This window comes from Falco peregrinus, chromosome 4 (assembly GCF_023634155.1).
Source record: "Falco peregrinus isolate bFalPer1 chromosome 4, bFalPer1.pri, whole genome shotgun sequence".
In the NCBI taxonomy this organism is placed as follows: Eukaryota; Metazoa; Chordata; class Aves; order Falconiformes; family Falconidae; genus Falco; species Falco peregrinus.
In genome coordinates, this window is record NC_073724.1 from 43,794,012 (window position 1) to 43,808,816 (window position 14,805).

Genomic DNA, 14,805 nt, shown 5'->3' on the forward strand with positions numbered 1-14,805 from the left:
AAAAAGATTCAGTTTTGAGAATTTTCATAAATTTTCATTTTTTTTTTTCCTTTTCTGTCAGAATTTGCATTTTGAAGATTTTGGTAAGTGTGTTGGTCTGATTTTTGAACAAGTGTGGAACTATAATCTACATTTTTTTGTCTTCTGCTTTCAGTGTTTTATATCACCTCAGGCTAGGATGTCTCATTTGATGAAGGTTCCTAGAGTGGTTGAAACAGCAGTAGCAAGTTTTAAAAGAAACTGTTACCATTTCTGTGCTTATGTCCTAGTCTTTATAAGTAGCTCTAGCTGTTGCTTAATAAAGGGTTTCTACAATTAAAAAAAAAGATCTAATTGGTTAAGCCATTGGCCATGTGTCTTAATTAGTCAGGTCACGCAAGGAATTGAAGAGCCTGTGAAACTGATAATGGAAGCAGTGTCTTTTGCCTCTTAGTATTTGAAATCTGCCCGGATTTATGGTGAATGAAGTAGCATTACTGTCTAAAAAGTGTTTGGTGCTCTGAATCCAGTTTCGTAACAGAGACAGATTAACAAGAAGAGAAGCTTGCACAGCAGCTGATGGCTCTTGCATTTGTTTATGAATAGAATAAACAGAAGAGTTCCATATTAAAGGGAAATGGTAATTATGAATGATGGCTTGCTGAAAATTATGGTTTCATTTCTCTGTATAATTTCCAATGCTTTTTGTGGACAGAAAAATAAAATGTTAGGTATTTGCACAAACAAGAGTTGAAAAGAAATGCTTAGAAATATTCTGAAAGTTCCATCCATCAGCTCCCTACCAGTACATTTCACACATAAATTATTGCCCAGGAACCAAGCTCTGAGGGACCAGACCAGCCATAACTGACTACAAATGCTCCCAGACATTTCAGGAAGATGGTAGTAAAAGCTGAACCAGGAGCCGTGGCGCTCAGAGCTTGATCCTGCCCATGGTGTCAAACCACAGGCACACTCAGGGTCCTCAGCTTCATCACAGAGGGCTGGGAAATCCAGAGACCCTCATTTCCGTCAGAATTTTCACCATTTTCAGATTACCTGGTTTGGAGCCGAAGGAATGTAGGGCATCCTACTTTCACAGCTGGGAAATGAAAGCCCTGATCCCTCCTCTCCAAGCCTGAGCCACCCACCCTGCCTACTGGGCAGCACTGTGCTATAACCAGGGTCCAACAAACCCTTTATTTCTGTGTAGTCATAAAAAGCAAGAGGGTATCTCAAGAAATAGTGGTTAGATGTGATGCAGAGAAATTAATTTCAAAGCCTTGCTTGGCCATTCTTGTATCTTGATGTCCTTGCAGTCAAATTATAGGCTATAGTGGGTAAGTTCTCAGTCTCTGCAATAGGAAATACTTCATTTTGCAAATAAAATCAAATATTTATTGAAATAATGGAAGATAACGCACTAATACTTCTAGTCTGTCATATTTTGCTTTGTGTTGTTGACCTTACCCAAGCCTGTATATACAGTGAAATGTCTGTCATGATAGAAAAACAGAAAATGGGGAAGGAGAGGCTGAGGCATTTAGGTTCAAGGTCGTGTCCTCACATCGGCTGTGATCATTGATTATATCACTTACTCTTGGGTGTTTATAGTCTCTTTTTCCCATCTTTTGATGAGTAATTGAATGTTGAGCTGATAACCCTTTTCAACAATTCTTTTTGTCAGAAACTACATTCTCATAAAAAGTTTTGGGTTGAAGAAATCAATTTTTGTTCTCTGACAAAAAGATGACAGTCCAAAGTCCCAACAGGAATGGTTCTGAAAAGCTTCTTACCACTAACAAGAAACTCTCAAATGCATCATAGAAAGGGCAAGACCACGCCAATAAAACCTGAACATAAGACCTCCCTGTGTATGTGACTAATAAGGTAGTTATGTAGTGCATAAATCCACACTATTCCGTTGGGGATGATTTTCCTTTTATAATGGAATATAATTTTAAAAAATAAAAACAAAACCTGGAATCACCAAATCAATACTTAAACCTCCTGGATTTCCTAAGGCCAAATTCTTTGTATGAAGACAATTTAATATATTAGGTAGCAAGTTTAGATCTAAGTTCAGACTCTGTGTGTGTGTGTTTCAAGGATGCGATTAAAAATAAAACATTTGACAATCTGGTTACAAAAATCAAAGGATTATTTTCATATTGCCCCTGTAACTAGCTGCTTCATTTATCATATTCAACATCCATCATATATAGTATGTCAAACCATGCTTAGAAGCATGACTTTCCTCTTATTTGCTGGTGGTTACATTATCACCACTGCGATTTTGGCATCTGCATTTGTGTGTTCTTTCTGTATGTGGAAGAGGGAATGGGAGTTCCTATTCCTTTGAAACACAATTTAAAGGAAAAAAGCAAACAAAGTCCTTTGAACCCCTTATAACATTCATGCTGTGGGAAGGTACTGTGGAGGAAAATGACCTGCAGCCCTGTACCATGCGCTTTGTTCATGAGATGGATGGCTATAATTTACTCCTGCCTGAAACACTAGTATTTATGATGCCTTTCCTTGGCTAAGGGGTAAAAATGGTCTCCAGAGAAATAGAAACATTTTTTTTTTTTAAAGCATATTGAAAACAGAAATACACAGGACAAATGAAGGTCAAGGGAGGAAGGCAATGAAGGTTGCTTTGTCTTATTTTCTGTTCTCCTTATTTGACTCCATGGAAAACATTTACTATTTTTTCCCCTCTCACTCACTCACACGCTTGTGCATATGCACTCATGCAAGCTCACAGATGTACACCCCTTGACCTCAGTTATACAGGAGGACCCCAGTTATATAGCAGGACACTGCCAACATCTGGAACAGCAGTGTAGAATTTGACTTCAGAATTCCTTTTCAGCTGTTCTCTGGCTCACAGCTGGATGAGCATATTGGCTGCTTTGAATAAGCCAAAATAAATATAACCCTAGTGTAAATTAGAGCCCACTTCCTCTGGCCTTAGGCATTTGGGTACTGGAGCTGTATTGTCAGCCATTGCTTTTGTCTGGAAGCTTTATTAATTGTTCAAGTGTAATAGTCTCAGAATACTCCGTAGAAAGGCCTAGGTTTAGATTTGATAAAACACACCAAAGGCATGATGACAATCAATGTAAAAGGCACAAAAAAATCCCCAAGGAAGGTCCTAATTTTGGATTTAGTCAAAGTGAGAATTTTCCTTTCTGATTTTCTGCTGTAAGAGCTGCTGCTTATTTATGACTAAATGTAACTTACAAAAGTATTATACTGAATATATTTTCTTTAGAAATATTGTGTTAGTCTAAGCCTTGTTTGTTTTTCTTCACTAGTATTTCCCTCTTTCCATAAGACATATATTAAAAAAATTGTTACCTATCAGCTTTTCTTAGACTGCGCAGCCTTTAAGATGGTTCCACACTCTGGAAATTTTCTCCTTTTACTGACCAAGAGATCTGTCTTCCCTCTAGAAGCTGCTGGTATGCTGAGCAACCGAAGTAGAAAATAGACCTCATAGTGTAAAATAAATTATATCATAGATTAGGAATCAAGTCTGGTTTTTATTAGCAACAAAAAGAGTTGATACCCCATAGATGGTCAGGCCATTCCAAAACCATCCCCAGATGGTCCCTGTGACAAGGGGCACAATTAGAATTTCAACTGGAGAAACAGACAGATGTCCATTAAAATAAATATCTTCAGAGCTTTTTATTAGGATCTTATTCTCCCCAGTTGAATCTCCTTTCCTGTCTTTCCTGAGACAGTAACATTTATTGACATCCTAAATCTCCTTAGTTAAAAGAATGTAGACTTTAAGATTAGACTTTTAGCACTGGATTTCCCCAACTTTAAGCTGGACTTCTACAGGCTGGTTGCAAAAGCCTAAGCAGCTCACCCTGAGGTCCTTTTATCATCCATAAGAAGCCATTCATCATCTTTAAGGCAAGATGAATGGCCCTCTGGAAGGTCTTCGTTCCCTCCAAGGACTGTTACAGAAGTCCTCATCTGATTAGCCAAAGGCTTGGATGACTACTTTTAAGCCATCTAAAGTTAGGTTAACATGAATGTCCCTGCTCGGTTCTATGAATGCACTCTACCTCCATGTCAGGTGAATGCTTTTGTGTGTACGTACAATGAAACAACACCCTTCTGATAATATTAATATGCAGAATTATTAATAATATAGTCTGTATTTTACTGATTTGCATTCAGTAAGTCACAAAGAATTAGAGCACTGTACTTGACAATTATGATAGCAGTAACCCTCCCATTTAACATTAAAACTTGATGCCATCTTGATGGCAGACCAAATTCAATTTAAGATCAAAGCAATGGGGAAGTTATCTAAAATTATATATTGCTAGTTTTAACTATTTAATAATTCTGTTAATGTATGTACATACAGAATGCTTATATAAATGTAGACACTTGTACCTTGCTGATTTTAATATATTTGAGCTCTGTTCCTATCACCAGAGTATCAGATGCTATTGGTCTATCCGCATCTATCTAGACAATAAAAATATAACTCGCTCTGAAAATCTAGATGAGAGTAGTTCTACCAGAACTCTCTTTCTTATACATCAGCAGATAGTATTTCATGGCTTTTTAGCTCAGAACTGAGCTGTTATGGACCCAAGTCACCGTGCTTAAAAGTATACTTACTTGCATGAATGAGCAGTGAATGAAAACCATTAATGTCCCAGCATGCACTGCTCACCAATACTCATTTTTGTTGTAGCCAGAATTTCTTAGTGTGTTTCTGCTTCATTTAAACCTGTCAATACCTCAATTAGTGCTTACTTCTCTTCCCCTGGGAGGGACATTTACACATGTCACTTCATAGCTTCCAAAATCTAAAAGACTCATGGGAACTGCTGGGTCATAAAATATATCCTGATTAAAGCTTGTGTTTCCAGTGACTTTCTGCCTTTTTTTTTTTTTTTTCTTTTAAACTTGAAAACTGTTTGGGTATTTTTAATGAAAGGGCACAAATTAAAAGTTTAAAGCATAACAACTTGTAAGAAAATGAGCACTCTCCCATGGGATTCTACAGTCTGTATTTTACTGATTTGCATTCAGTAAGTCACAAAAAATTAGAGCACTGTACTTGACAATTATGATAGCAGTAACCCTCTCATTTAACACTAAACTTGATGCCATCTTGATGGCAGACCAAATTCAATTTAAGATCAAAGCAATGGAGAAGTTATCTAAAATTATATATTGCTAGTTTTAACTATTTAATATTCCTGCTCTTTCCAGCCTTTTATACAGGGTGATGAAAAGATCATAACTGACTTGGAATAGAAGGTGGCCCAAGAAATTTATACTTAATGGAGACATAGTTCTCATACTAATTTTTAGGCATCCATACTTTTCAACAATGGCAATGATGGTAACACTAACATTGTCCATTAATTTATTGTGTAGGAAGATGGTCTGTGTCTAAATCACAATTATATAATTGCTTATTTTTTTTTAATAGATCTTTGATCACTTATTTTGACTGTTAGCCAAGCTCTGATGAAACCGATTTTTCAGTGCCTCATGTGGGCTACCGTGGTTTTTCAAAAATTTCCACAGGCTTTTACTATAACTGACTGCAGGGAACAAAGCTGTCAGCTTATCATTTCCCATTTTCTTTCTGTTGGTTATTAGGAATTGCAGTTAGACAAAATGGGAATTGAAGCTGCGTGGCAAAGCAAAAGAAAGCCACATTCATTTCAGAACCATGTCAAAGTCAAAGGAAAGACAGAGAAATATAAGCAGCTGCTGGTCTCACGTGTATCATCTGAAGACAGCAGTTCGCACTGTACAAACATAAAACTAATGCAAGTGAAGACCTCAGGAAGAGGAAAGAATTGCCTTTGTGATTTGAGAGAAAAGACCTTTTTTATTTCGTTAATGTGTCTTTTGGTTAAAATTCATAGTTGTCATGCAAAATAAATCAACTTCTTTTCCTATAATGTGACCTGAAACCACTTCTGAGTGAATAAGATATGAGCCCTAAATGTTCACAGCCTTTGCCCTGACATATTCAATCAGATCATGAGGCGCTGGTGAAGCTGCCAAGTACTCAAGACATCATTGTCATTCTTATTAAAGCTTAGCATCAAACAAGGCCTATTCTAGCTTGGAAACACATGTTTGAATAATACTTACAATCCAAGTAACTTCATTTATATCAGTGGAATAGCTAGCTGAAGTGGTACTTTAGGGTGTACAGAATCCTTATTCATTCCCACTCAGTGATTTTCTTTTTAGAATTTTTTTCAAAGATTACCTTGTATAGATGTCCTAATATCCTAATAATGCAGTTTTTACATACTACTGAGTCTCTTGTTTTGATATGGGATTTATAATGCAGACTTAGCTGGGATGTGGACTGGTCATGTCTGTGTTTAATTTCTCTCTATTATCTTTATATTATAATTCCCATGGACATCATTCTTCTCTAAATAGAAACATAAAGATGCAGTTTCTGCTGGGCATGGTCTCTTTTTCCATGGCAGTACCATTTTTTGTACTGTTCTATCATAACATTATTTTGTTAATAGAACAGCTAATGAAGCTCTTACCTATCAACCAGAAATCCATTCATCTAAAAATTATGAATGGAAGTGTACAAAATGCTACTAGCCTTCCTTTAGGTCAGGTTGGGGGTAGAAGTTAATTTAATTTGTTTTAAAAATATTTTCAGGAATATTTTTATCAACAGATTTTCTGAATTTATTTTGTATACTGTAGGCTCCTGAAACTAAAGCTGGGTAAGTAATTCAGTCTGTCATATTAATTCATCAAATTTTACTTCTCTCCTCAAATTTCTCAGGTTGACATGTTTGAAATTGTTTTTCCTAGTCTGGAACGTCTGTGGTCATTTCAAAATATTTGCTTTTTGAATTTGAATTTCACGCCAATGTGTTTAGATATGTAATTCACTCAGTATTGTTTTTATTTGAGAGTTACATTGCTTACAGAACAAATTATTTATTAATTCCAAGCAATATAGTAAAATATTGCATTCAAAATTTATTTACTGAAATATTTAACCATTTTATATTGAATTTTAAAAATATTTATTGTAAAATAACATGTCTTTGAGAAAGTTCACAACAGATGAACATGAGTACGTCACAAACATGGAGTTAATTTTCAAAATCAGTGAATATTGTTAGAAAATACTTGTCATTAATTATATATCCATAATTTTTGCAAAATAACTTGTATTCATAAAAACTGAATGCTTATTTTTCTGCACATTTTTTTCAACCTTTGAGACATTCAGTTTGTTTTCTAATCTTGGACATCTCTTGAGGATGAGGACTAAGAGCATTAGTTTCATCTGCTGGCGAGATCACAATTTTACCAAGGAACTGTGTGTTTAAGTTGAAGTATTTCAGCAGTCCTGTTGATTTAAAATTCTCTGCTAGATTCAGGACACCATTTGAATTCTGGAGAGATGCTACTTATGCAAGCAAAAATGTCACTTATCAGAAAGGGAAAACCAAAGTTAAAAGAGGAATTTTAGCAACACACTCACCGACTCCTGGAAGTGTACTAGATTTGAACATCGGTTAACAAATGGTGATCAACTAATTATAGTGTGAGAGCTAGTCTCCATTAAATGTAAGTAATGTATTTGCATGGGCTTTTTTTGCCTGAGCAGAAGTGGATTGAGAAAGAGGGAATTTGTTTTTGAGGTAGAAAAATCTCATTTGTCATGGACAGAGGAGTATTCTCACTGTGGCTGACCAGTGTGAGAGAACATGTTGAATTTGGCTTAAATGTTAAACTGGAATTTTAATTCGTTTTTCAATATATATTCATTTCAACTTTCATGCCGTTTTCTCTTATCACAACTTCTATCCTCATGCACAATGTTATTTTCACCCAAGATTGTTTTAAATAGCATCAGAGGTCCATAGTCCTCTTTTCTAGAAGCTGTACAAGAAAAACAGATGGCATTCATCTTCCCTTGTTACAGCACTAGTGTGCATATCTCTGCAGCTGAGCAAGGCATTGCAGGTTCCTGAATGATCAGTGTTAAGAAGAGGCTTATAAGGGCACAGTTCATCAGGTTGGATGAATAGCACTCTTAAGTACATTTCTTTCTGTTGAGGAAGCCTACAATGCCTAGCTTGGCATAGATGCTTGCATGATGAATCTCACTATGGTGACAGACATTTTCCCCAAGTGGCCAGTTCGAGCATACTGCAGAGAAGGGGCCAAGTTGTGTGTGTGGGTACTCTGCCAGGGCAGAGATCTTCAGACCAAGAAAAGTGGAGACACGGTGAGACGTGTTGATGTGCTGGGAGTCACATTGCTGACAGAGTCCAGGACATGCCTGTTACCAGGCACACTCTCAAATTCTCACTGTGTTCAGTTATCTCCAGATCACTGGATCTGTTTATCTGCTGCATCTTTTCCATCCTCTTTCTCAAGCACAATTTGAATCTGCATTAATGTTTGGCTATGATCAGCAATCTAACTTTCAATAAATCTCAAAACACATTGCACAGTGTCACAGGGCATTGCTCCATTGATTGTGGTGTTGGCGGAGTTGTATTCCTCTCTTCTCACCAGAGCCAGGTTGCTAGAAAAATACTGTTTGGATACTACAGATAGTGGTACTTCTTAAACATACTCAGAACTTCACTCAGTCTTAGAATCATTTATGGGTACTACAAGGATATTTAGTGTATAATCACAAATTAAAAGATAGGGAGCCTTTTAATTTGCTTTCTTCCCACATGGCTATTTCCATCTATGAACTGAAAAAGAGAGAAAATTGATATTGCCACACACACACACATGCTCCCTACATAATTTTTAAAATTAATGTGAATTTTGGGTTTCTAGTAATTCATCAAGGTTTGTTCTAAAAGGATTCAAAAGTTCCTGTTACCTTGCTTAAGCTTCACCTAACTTACTATAGCCTCCTTACTCTAAATAATGAGACTAGTTTTTGTCAAGGTAACTAAATCTTTTCATTTTTATTTGTATTCAGTTCCTGATGAAGCACTCAGCAGTAGCAGAGGAAAGAGAATCAAATCAAGTAATTTTTACTGATTCTCAGGAAAGGTCCAGGTTCAGTTTTCTCAAAGAGTGGCACAAAAGGTTCTTGCTTTGTCTGAACCAGTTCCATGATTCTTATGAGTAACTTCAACTACTGAATTTTGCACTTCAGTTTTTAATAATGGAATTACTTCTTCTTGGATTGCCATGAAGAAAGGGGAAAACACTGGGCTGACTTGGGAAAAGGAAAAAACTAACCAGATTTCCAAATGGAAGCTCAACTTTAAACAGAGAAACCTACTATATTAATGCTGCTGGCAGTGATATGTGTATCTTGAAAATGGAAATTGCTATAATCTATAAAGTGTAGCTTCTGTTTTGTCCAATTTTGACCCATAGACCTTTAACAATGCCCAGCACCACATGGTGTGCTTCAGAGGAAGATGTGAGAACCTCAGATGAGAGAGAATTGGATTGATTTGTCACATAGGGAAGCTTACACCGAAATCCTAGAACATGACTTAATGCATTTCTTGAACATGCACAGCAACATGCCCATCCCTTCCAAAACTCTCATAAAAATACATATCTTTATATGTGAGTGTATATAATGTATATTTCAAGAGATACAAGTGATACACAATCTTAATATGGCACCTGAATCATCTTGATATATTTCTAAATGCCTTCACTTTTTTTTTTTAAGACACCCTGAGAGAATATCTCATGCATATGTAGTACAGATTTAGTTTGCTTATTTACAGTTTTCTGGATTATTTTGTCAGTAAAGAGCCAGCATATTTATCTTAGTTATTTGCATCGGTAATTTGATTAAAGATAATTGGAGGATGAAGAAATATGTTGCCTAAAATATCCTTGGGAACACGGCTTTGTTACCAGAAATCTTTTGACATAGAGGAAGATAAAAAGAAGAGCTTATGGTTTAGGATCATTGGAGATAAATTGTGAAGAGTAAAAAATCAGCTTTGGAGGAAGGGGAAATATTTAGCTGTGAGGCATTGCTATGGCAATAAGGAATGTGTGTGGAAGATTATGTGAGAGGAAGGGAAGGATAAGCAGGGATAAAGCTGTATCTGAGGAATAAAGTCATCTTTCTTTACATGTTTTTATGCTGCTCTTATTAAGAAAGTTTGTTGGGGGAAAAAATGAGCTTCATAAGTTAGCCTCTGTTTTTTTAAAAAGCAAGCAAGATAGTCACAGTGTTTGGTTTGCACTGCCAAAGGGACTCTTTGTAGATAACTGTTTAGGAGACCTGAAAGTGGAGAAGGAGTTCCTGATACAGGCTCCTCGAGGTCCATGGGATTTAAATCCAGATGCAAATGTCCTGGTTTCTGTGGGTGAAGCACATTTTGTGCTCCTGCCTGTGAAGCTGAACCCTCCTGCCTGGGACATGGGTACCCCAGGAGCTCAGGTACCTTATGGGAAAGCTCCTGAGCGGTCAAGGTGCATGTGCCCTTCATCACCAGAGAAACTCAAAGCAGGAGATACTGCTGGGAAGGAGGACTGCAGCTGTAGAGGAAATCACTTAGGCAACTTGGGAGGCTGGCGTGGTTTAATTAAGGATGGGAAATGAGGTTGGAGGAGGAAAACGTTGTTGTAGGGGTTTGGGAACATGTGAGAGCCGGAGGAGGCTGCAGCAGGAAGAGGAGAGGGAGAGGTGAAGGGGACTGGATAGTGTTGCATTGAGGGAAAAGAGGGAGATGTGGAAAGGTATGCCTAATGAAGAAGTAAGGGACATGTGGGAGGCTTGGGAGATTATGGAAGGAAGAAAAGTGATGGCACAAGCTAATGATGGTAATGTGGACTCCTTAACAGCCTGCCACTCATTTGACTTGGGTCTCTTATTGATGAACAAAAGGCATAGAAGGCTATATTGGTCTATTTCAGGTGTTGCAGGTGAGGGCAGATATGTTCAAGTGCACATACCTGCACATAGAGGACCCACAGGCCTGCAGCTGCCTAGACCTGGTAGACTAGCTTCTGTGTTTGGAAGCAACAAGCCCATGGCCACAAAAATGTGACTTTCTGAAAGCAACCTCCTTGTGGGTACTAGTACTTGGACAGATGCCACATAAAACTGAAGCTATTTTCATTCTCTGGAAGACAGAATCAGACTTGTCCTAGTTTTCTCTTCTGATTATTCATCATTTCTTCTCTTTGAATGATCCTCTTTGACAAAACTAATTGGTACCTAGTATCCAAACAGTGAAACAAGGCTTACTTCATCACTAATGCATTTTGGAAGAGTCTTATGTCTCACATAAGACCTTTCTAAGAGTTCTTCCTGTAATTAGATCCCTTAACCCACAGCTCCACAGCCCTGTTAATTTTCAAATTGGTGTGTTTTGGTTCAGGAAGCCTTTGAACAGAGAAAGCTGCATCCTGACATATTGTCATATCCAAGCATCGACAGCTCTGGCACGGGAAAAGGTCATGCCACCAAGCATTAACATTACAGAATAGCAGTTATAATAATTTATTTAAATAAGGATTTATTTTTTTTTTTAGACCAGGAAGGCCTCAAATCAGGTCCTGTGCCAATGTAATCTTGTTAAAATACAGGCCCAGAGAAGTTCAGATGGAAAAAGTGAGTTGTTCTGATAAGAAGAGGCAAGTGTCCATGCATAAAAACAAGGAGAGGGGGGCTATTGCAGGAGTCAGCCCTGGAGTTCAAGAGTGTAGAGAAGGGACTTGCTGCCACCTCATACGCTTTGAAAGGAGTGGGACAGATTCATTCAGAAGAGAGCAGTTCTGTGTGCTGTCCAGGGCTTTCCAGCTTCTGCCAGGCAGGAAAAGGGCCAGAACTGAAAGACAGATTCATGAGCTTTAATTCTTCCTACTCACAAATGCCCAGATGCTATTCATTGGTGGACAAATCATATGGGAAGGAAAGAACAGGCTACTAAGGTCTTCAAAGAGATCATCTAGTTTCAAAATTGTCATGTTTTTAGAGGTTTGCAGAAAAAAACTCTGAGGATTTTTTCTTCCTTTTTCTAGAAAATTTTTATTCCAAAATGTGAAAATACTTGAGATTTAAGCCTTTTCTTGCTAGTAGGAGAGTACATTTTTCAATATTAATATTTTTTAAAGTCCTGAATGATTAAAGAAGTTGACAATTATGTCTAAACTGTTCTGCAAATACCTTCTGAATACAATAAAAGCTCAAATCTAGCTAGGTTTATTGTCAGTTTAATTATACTTTCAGTTCAGTACAGTTTAACTATGCACTCGGCACATAACATGGACTGTAAGCTTTTTGGTGCAGAGCTTTTATTTTAATTTTGTACAGCTCCTGGTTTAATTGAGCCCTCATTTTGATAGGTCATTACTGTCGTACAAAATGGTAGAGCATATATCTGTCAGCAAATAAAATAGTAGCTTAAAAGGAATAAGAAATCTGTATCAGTTCTTTATTGGCCCTGTACCTGGATGCTTACTACTTACAGTACCTGTATGTACTGTGAATATTTTAATTATGTTACAAGTTGTCCTATGAGAAGCAAAACAAATGGAGCCAGACTTCCTCTGGATTTGCATCTTCTCTGCAGCCCCACTGTCCAGTCCCAGCTCCTTTCTGCTAAGTTCCCTCTAAGGCTTATCTTCAATCTTAAGAAAATTATCTTACACAGGAATTAAAGTAAAATAATTTCTCACATTTTTGGCCATCTGGTCGAATATGGACAAGCTGAATGAGACCCAGATTGAAGGGCCAACCCTGTGTCATCAGAGTAGTCATTTTGCTGAAGAGCAATTTTTTTTGTTTTGTTTTGTCTGTTTTTAGTTCCAGCTATGATAACTTCCTACCCAAATACCACCTTGGCAACGCAAGGTCAAAAGAAGGAGATGAGTTGCACAGCGCATGGAGAGAAACCCATCATAGTCCGCTGGGAAAAAGAAGACCGAATCATTAACCCTGAAATGTCCCGTTACCTTGTTTCCACCAAGGAAGTTGGAGATGAAGTGATCTCTACTCTACAGGTAAGAAAACAAAGTGACCCGTGACTTGTCTACATGTGTGAGAGTGTTGATTGATCTGGTTCTGATGGGGATGCACAGCTACCTCTGCCCTGCAAGGTGAAAGCCCCACCACTCACTCTACCTATGGTGCAACCCTTGAAAGCTGGTAGCAAGAGGAGGTAGAGGAAGCCTCTGCATCCCACCCCCGAGAAAAATTAGTCTCCATCTTCCCATGCTCTAGAGGCATCAACAAAGTGAGTCTGGCTTGCAGCCCCCCCCATCCTTTCTGTCTCAGCAGCAACATGGCTCATACCTTAGCTGGCCCTTCCTGGGGTGGCACAGCTCACTTTTGAGTACACTGCTGATAAGCGCTGAGTGAATATCTGAACCCTAACTCTGATGTGCGTCAGGCTTACCTCCACCAAAATTATTAAGCTGTTTTGAGATAAAAATTCTGTCTTTTTCAACTATTTTTCTCCCTCCCTTTCACTTTGCGGGGCTTGTGAGACCATTTTACAAAGCCAGGTTAGTCATCAGATTCAAAGTGAGGTGGAAGGAAAAGGCACATGTAAATATATAGGTAGTGTATTTATTGCTTCCAGTAGTATTTGGCACTTACTGTACACAGCAGAAGTCACCAAGAAGTCAACAACTGACTAGCAAACAGTCACAGTCTGCATCTTCACTTCTGCTTCTGTGACAGGCAGCTGTCTGGTGGGTGGGAGCCATGCAGCTAAACTTGCCTGACAAACCAGCATGTGGGACTCCATGAACTCCTAAGTGGCCGACCTGCGTTAGATTGAAGGGGTTACCTGAGTGGCACTGCTGTTTTGGAGACTTATGTTTCCCAAAGAGGCCATAGAAGCACAGGACTGTGCTGCGGTTCTGGTGTCACCTACAATGAGTGGGGCTATGATGTTGCTCTCAGAACACCAGGATACAGCTTTTTCCACTCAAATTTGAGATTTACTAATGTGAACAGCCCAATCGTTCATATTTTTGCATATGCCTTTTTGAAATCTAAATTTTTTTTAAAAGAAGTCATATAGATTTTCAGTGAAAAATCTTGATTTTCCATTTTTCAGTCACATTCTTAAAAACATTTTTACTGGGCTCAAGGAAATAATTCCCTAGCTCTCTAGTGATTGCCTGTATTCTAATGTAACTCTGAAGGTATATCTCTTTCCTTACTATCCAAAAGTTGTGTTGTATGAGATCCAGTAAAAATCTGGTTTTGCTTTCTGTGAGGGAGCTTTGTCATTGATTTCTATGAGGAAGATTAAGTTCTATGTGTAACTTTGTTCATATTAGTGTATTTCTGCTATAAATAATATTTAATTATAGGATAGACCCCTAGACCTCTCTTCCCTCATTTATCTTATTGACTTTAATAAGATAATGCCTGGATGCACAGCAATGTTGGTTTTTGGAAGGCTGGAGACCTGCCTGGAGAGTTCACTTCTGAAGCAGTTGCGTACAGTAGTGGTGTTCTACATCCACATATGTATGTTACATACAAAACCTTTGACTTCTGAGAGATAAAATGCCCCAAAACCAGAAAATACCAGGATTAAGGTTGTCTCTGAAGCTTTTAACTCTGCTTTTGCATGTGTGCATGATGATGTGATCTTCAGTTGTATACTCAGCTTTTATTTTTTCTGCAGGACCCCTGCCTCAGTCAGGCATGACTTGGATTTTCTCTGGAGTTGAATTAGGGTTGAGTAATGAAAGACACTGTGTGATGCAAGGCTGATCATTGAAACAAAACTTTTCACAGGTGGCCAATAATTGTGTGTTCTTTGTTTTCTAGGTACTTGCCTTGAGCCCTTGGGGTCTGATTTG

General features: G+C 37.9%; 1 protein-coding gene across 2 annotated transcripts in view; it reads left to right on the forward strand.

Moving 5' to 3' along the window:
• DSCAM (DS cell adhesion molecule) overlaps positions 1-14,805 on the forward strand; it is a 470,739-nt gene that overhangs the window by 344,744 nt on the left and 111,190 nt on the right. For both annotated transcript variants that reach the window (XM_055802404.1, XM_055802403.1), the window contains exon 12: positions 12,788-12,984. In XM_055802404.1, the coding sequence (XP_055658379.1) occupies positions 12,788-12,984 (197 nt within the window). The remainder of the gene's footprint in view (positions 1-12,787; positions 12,985-14,805) is intronic.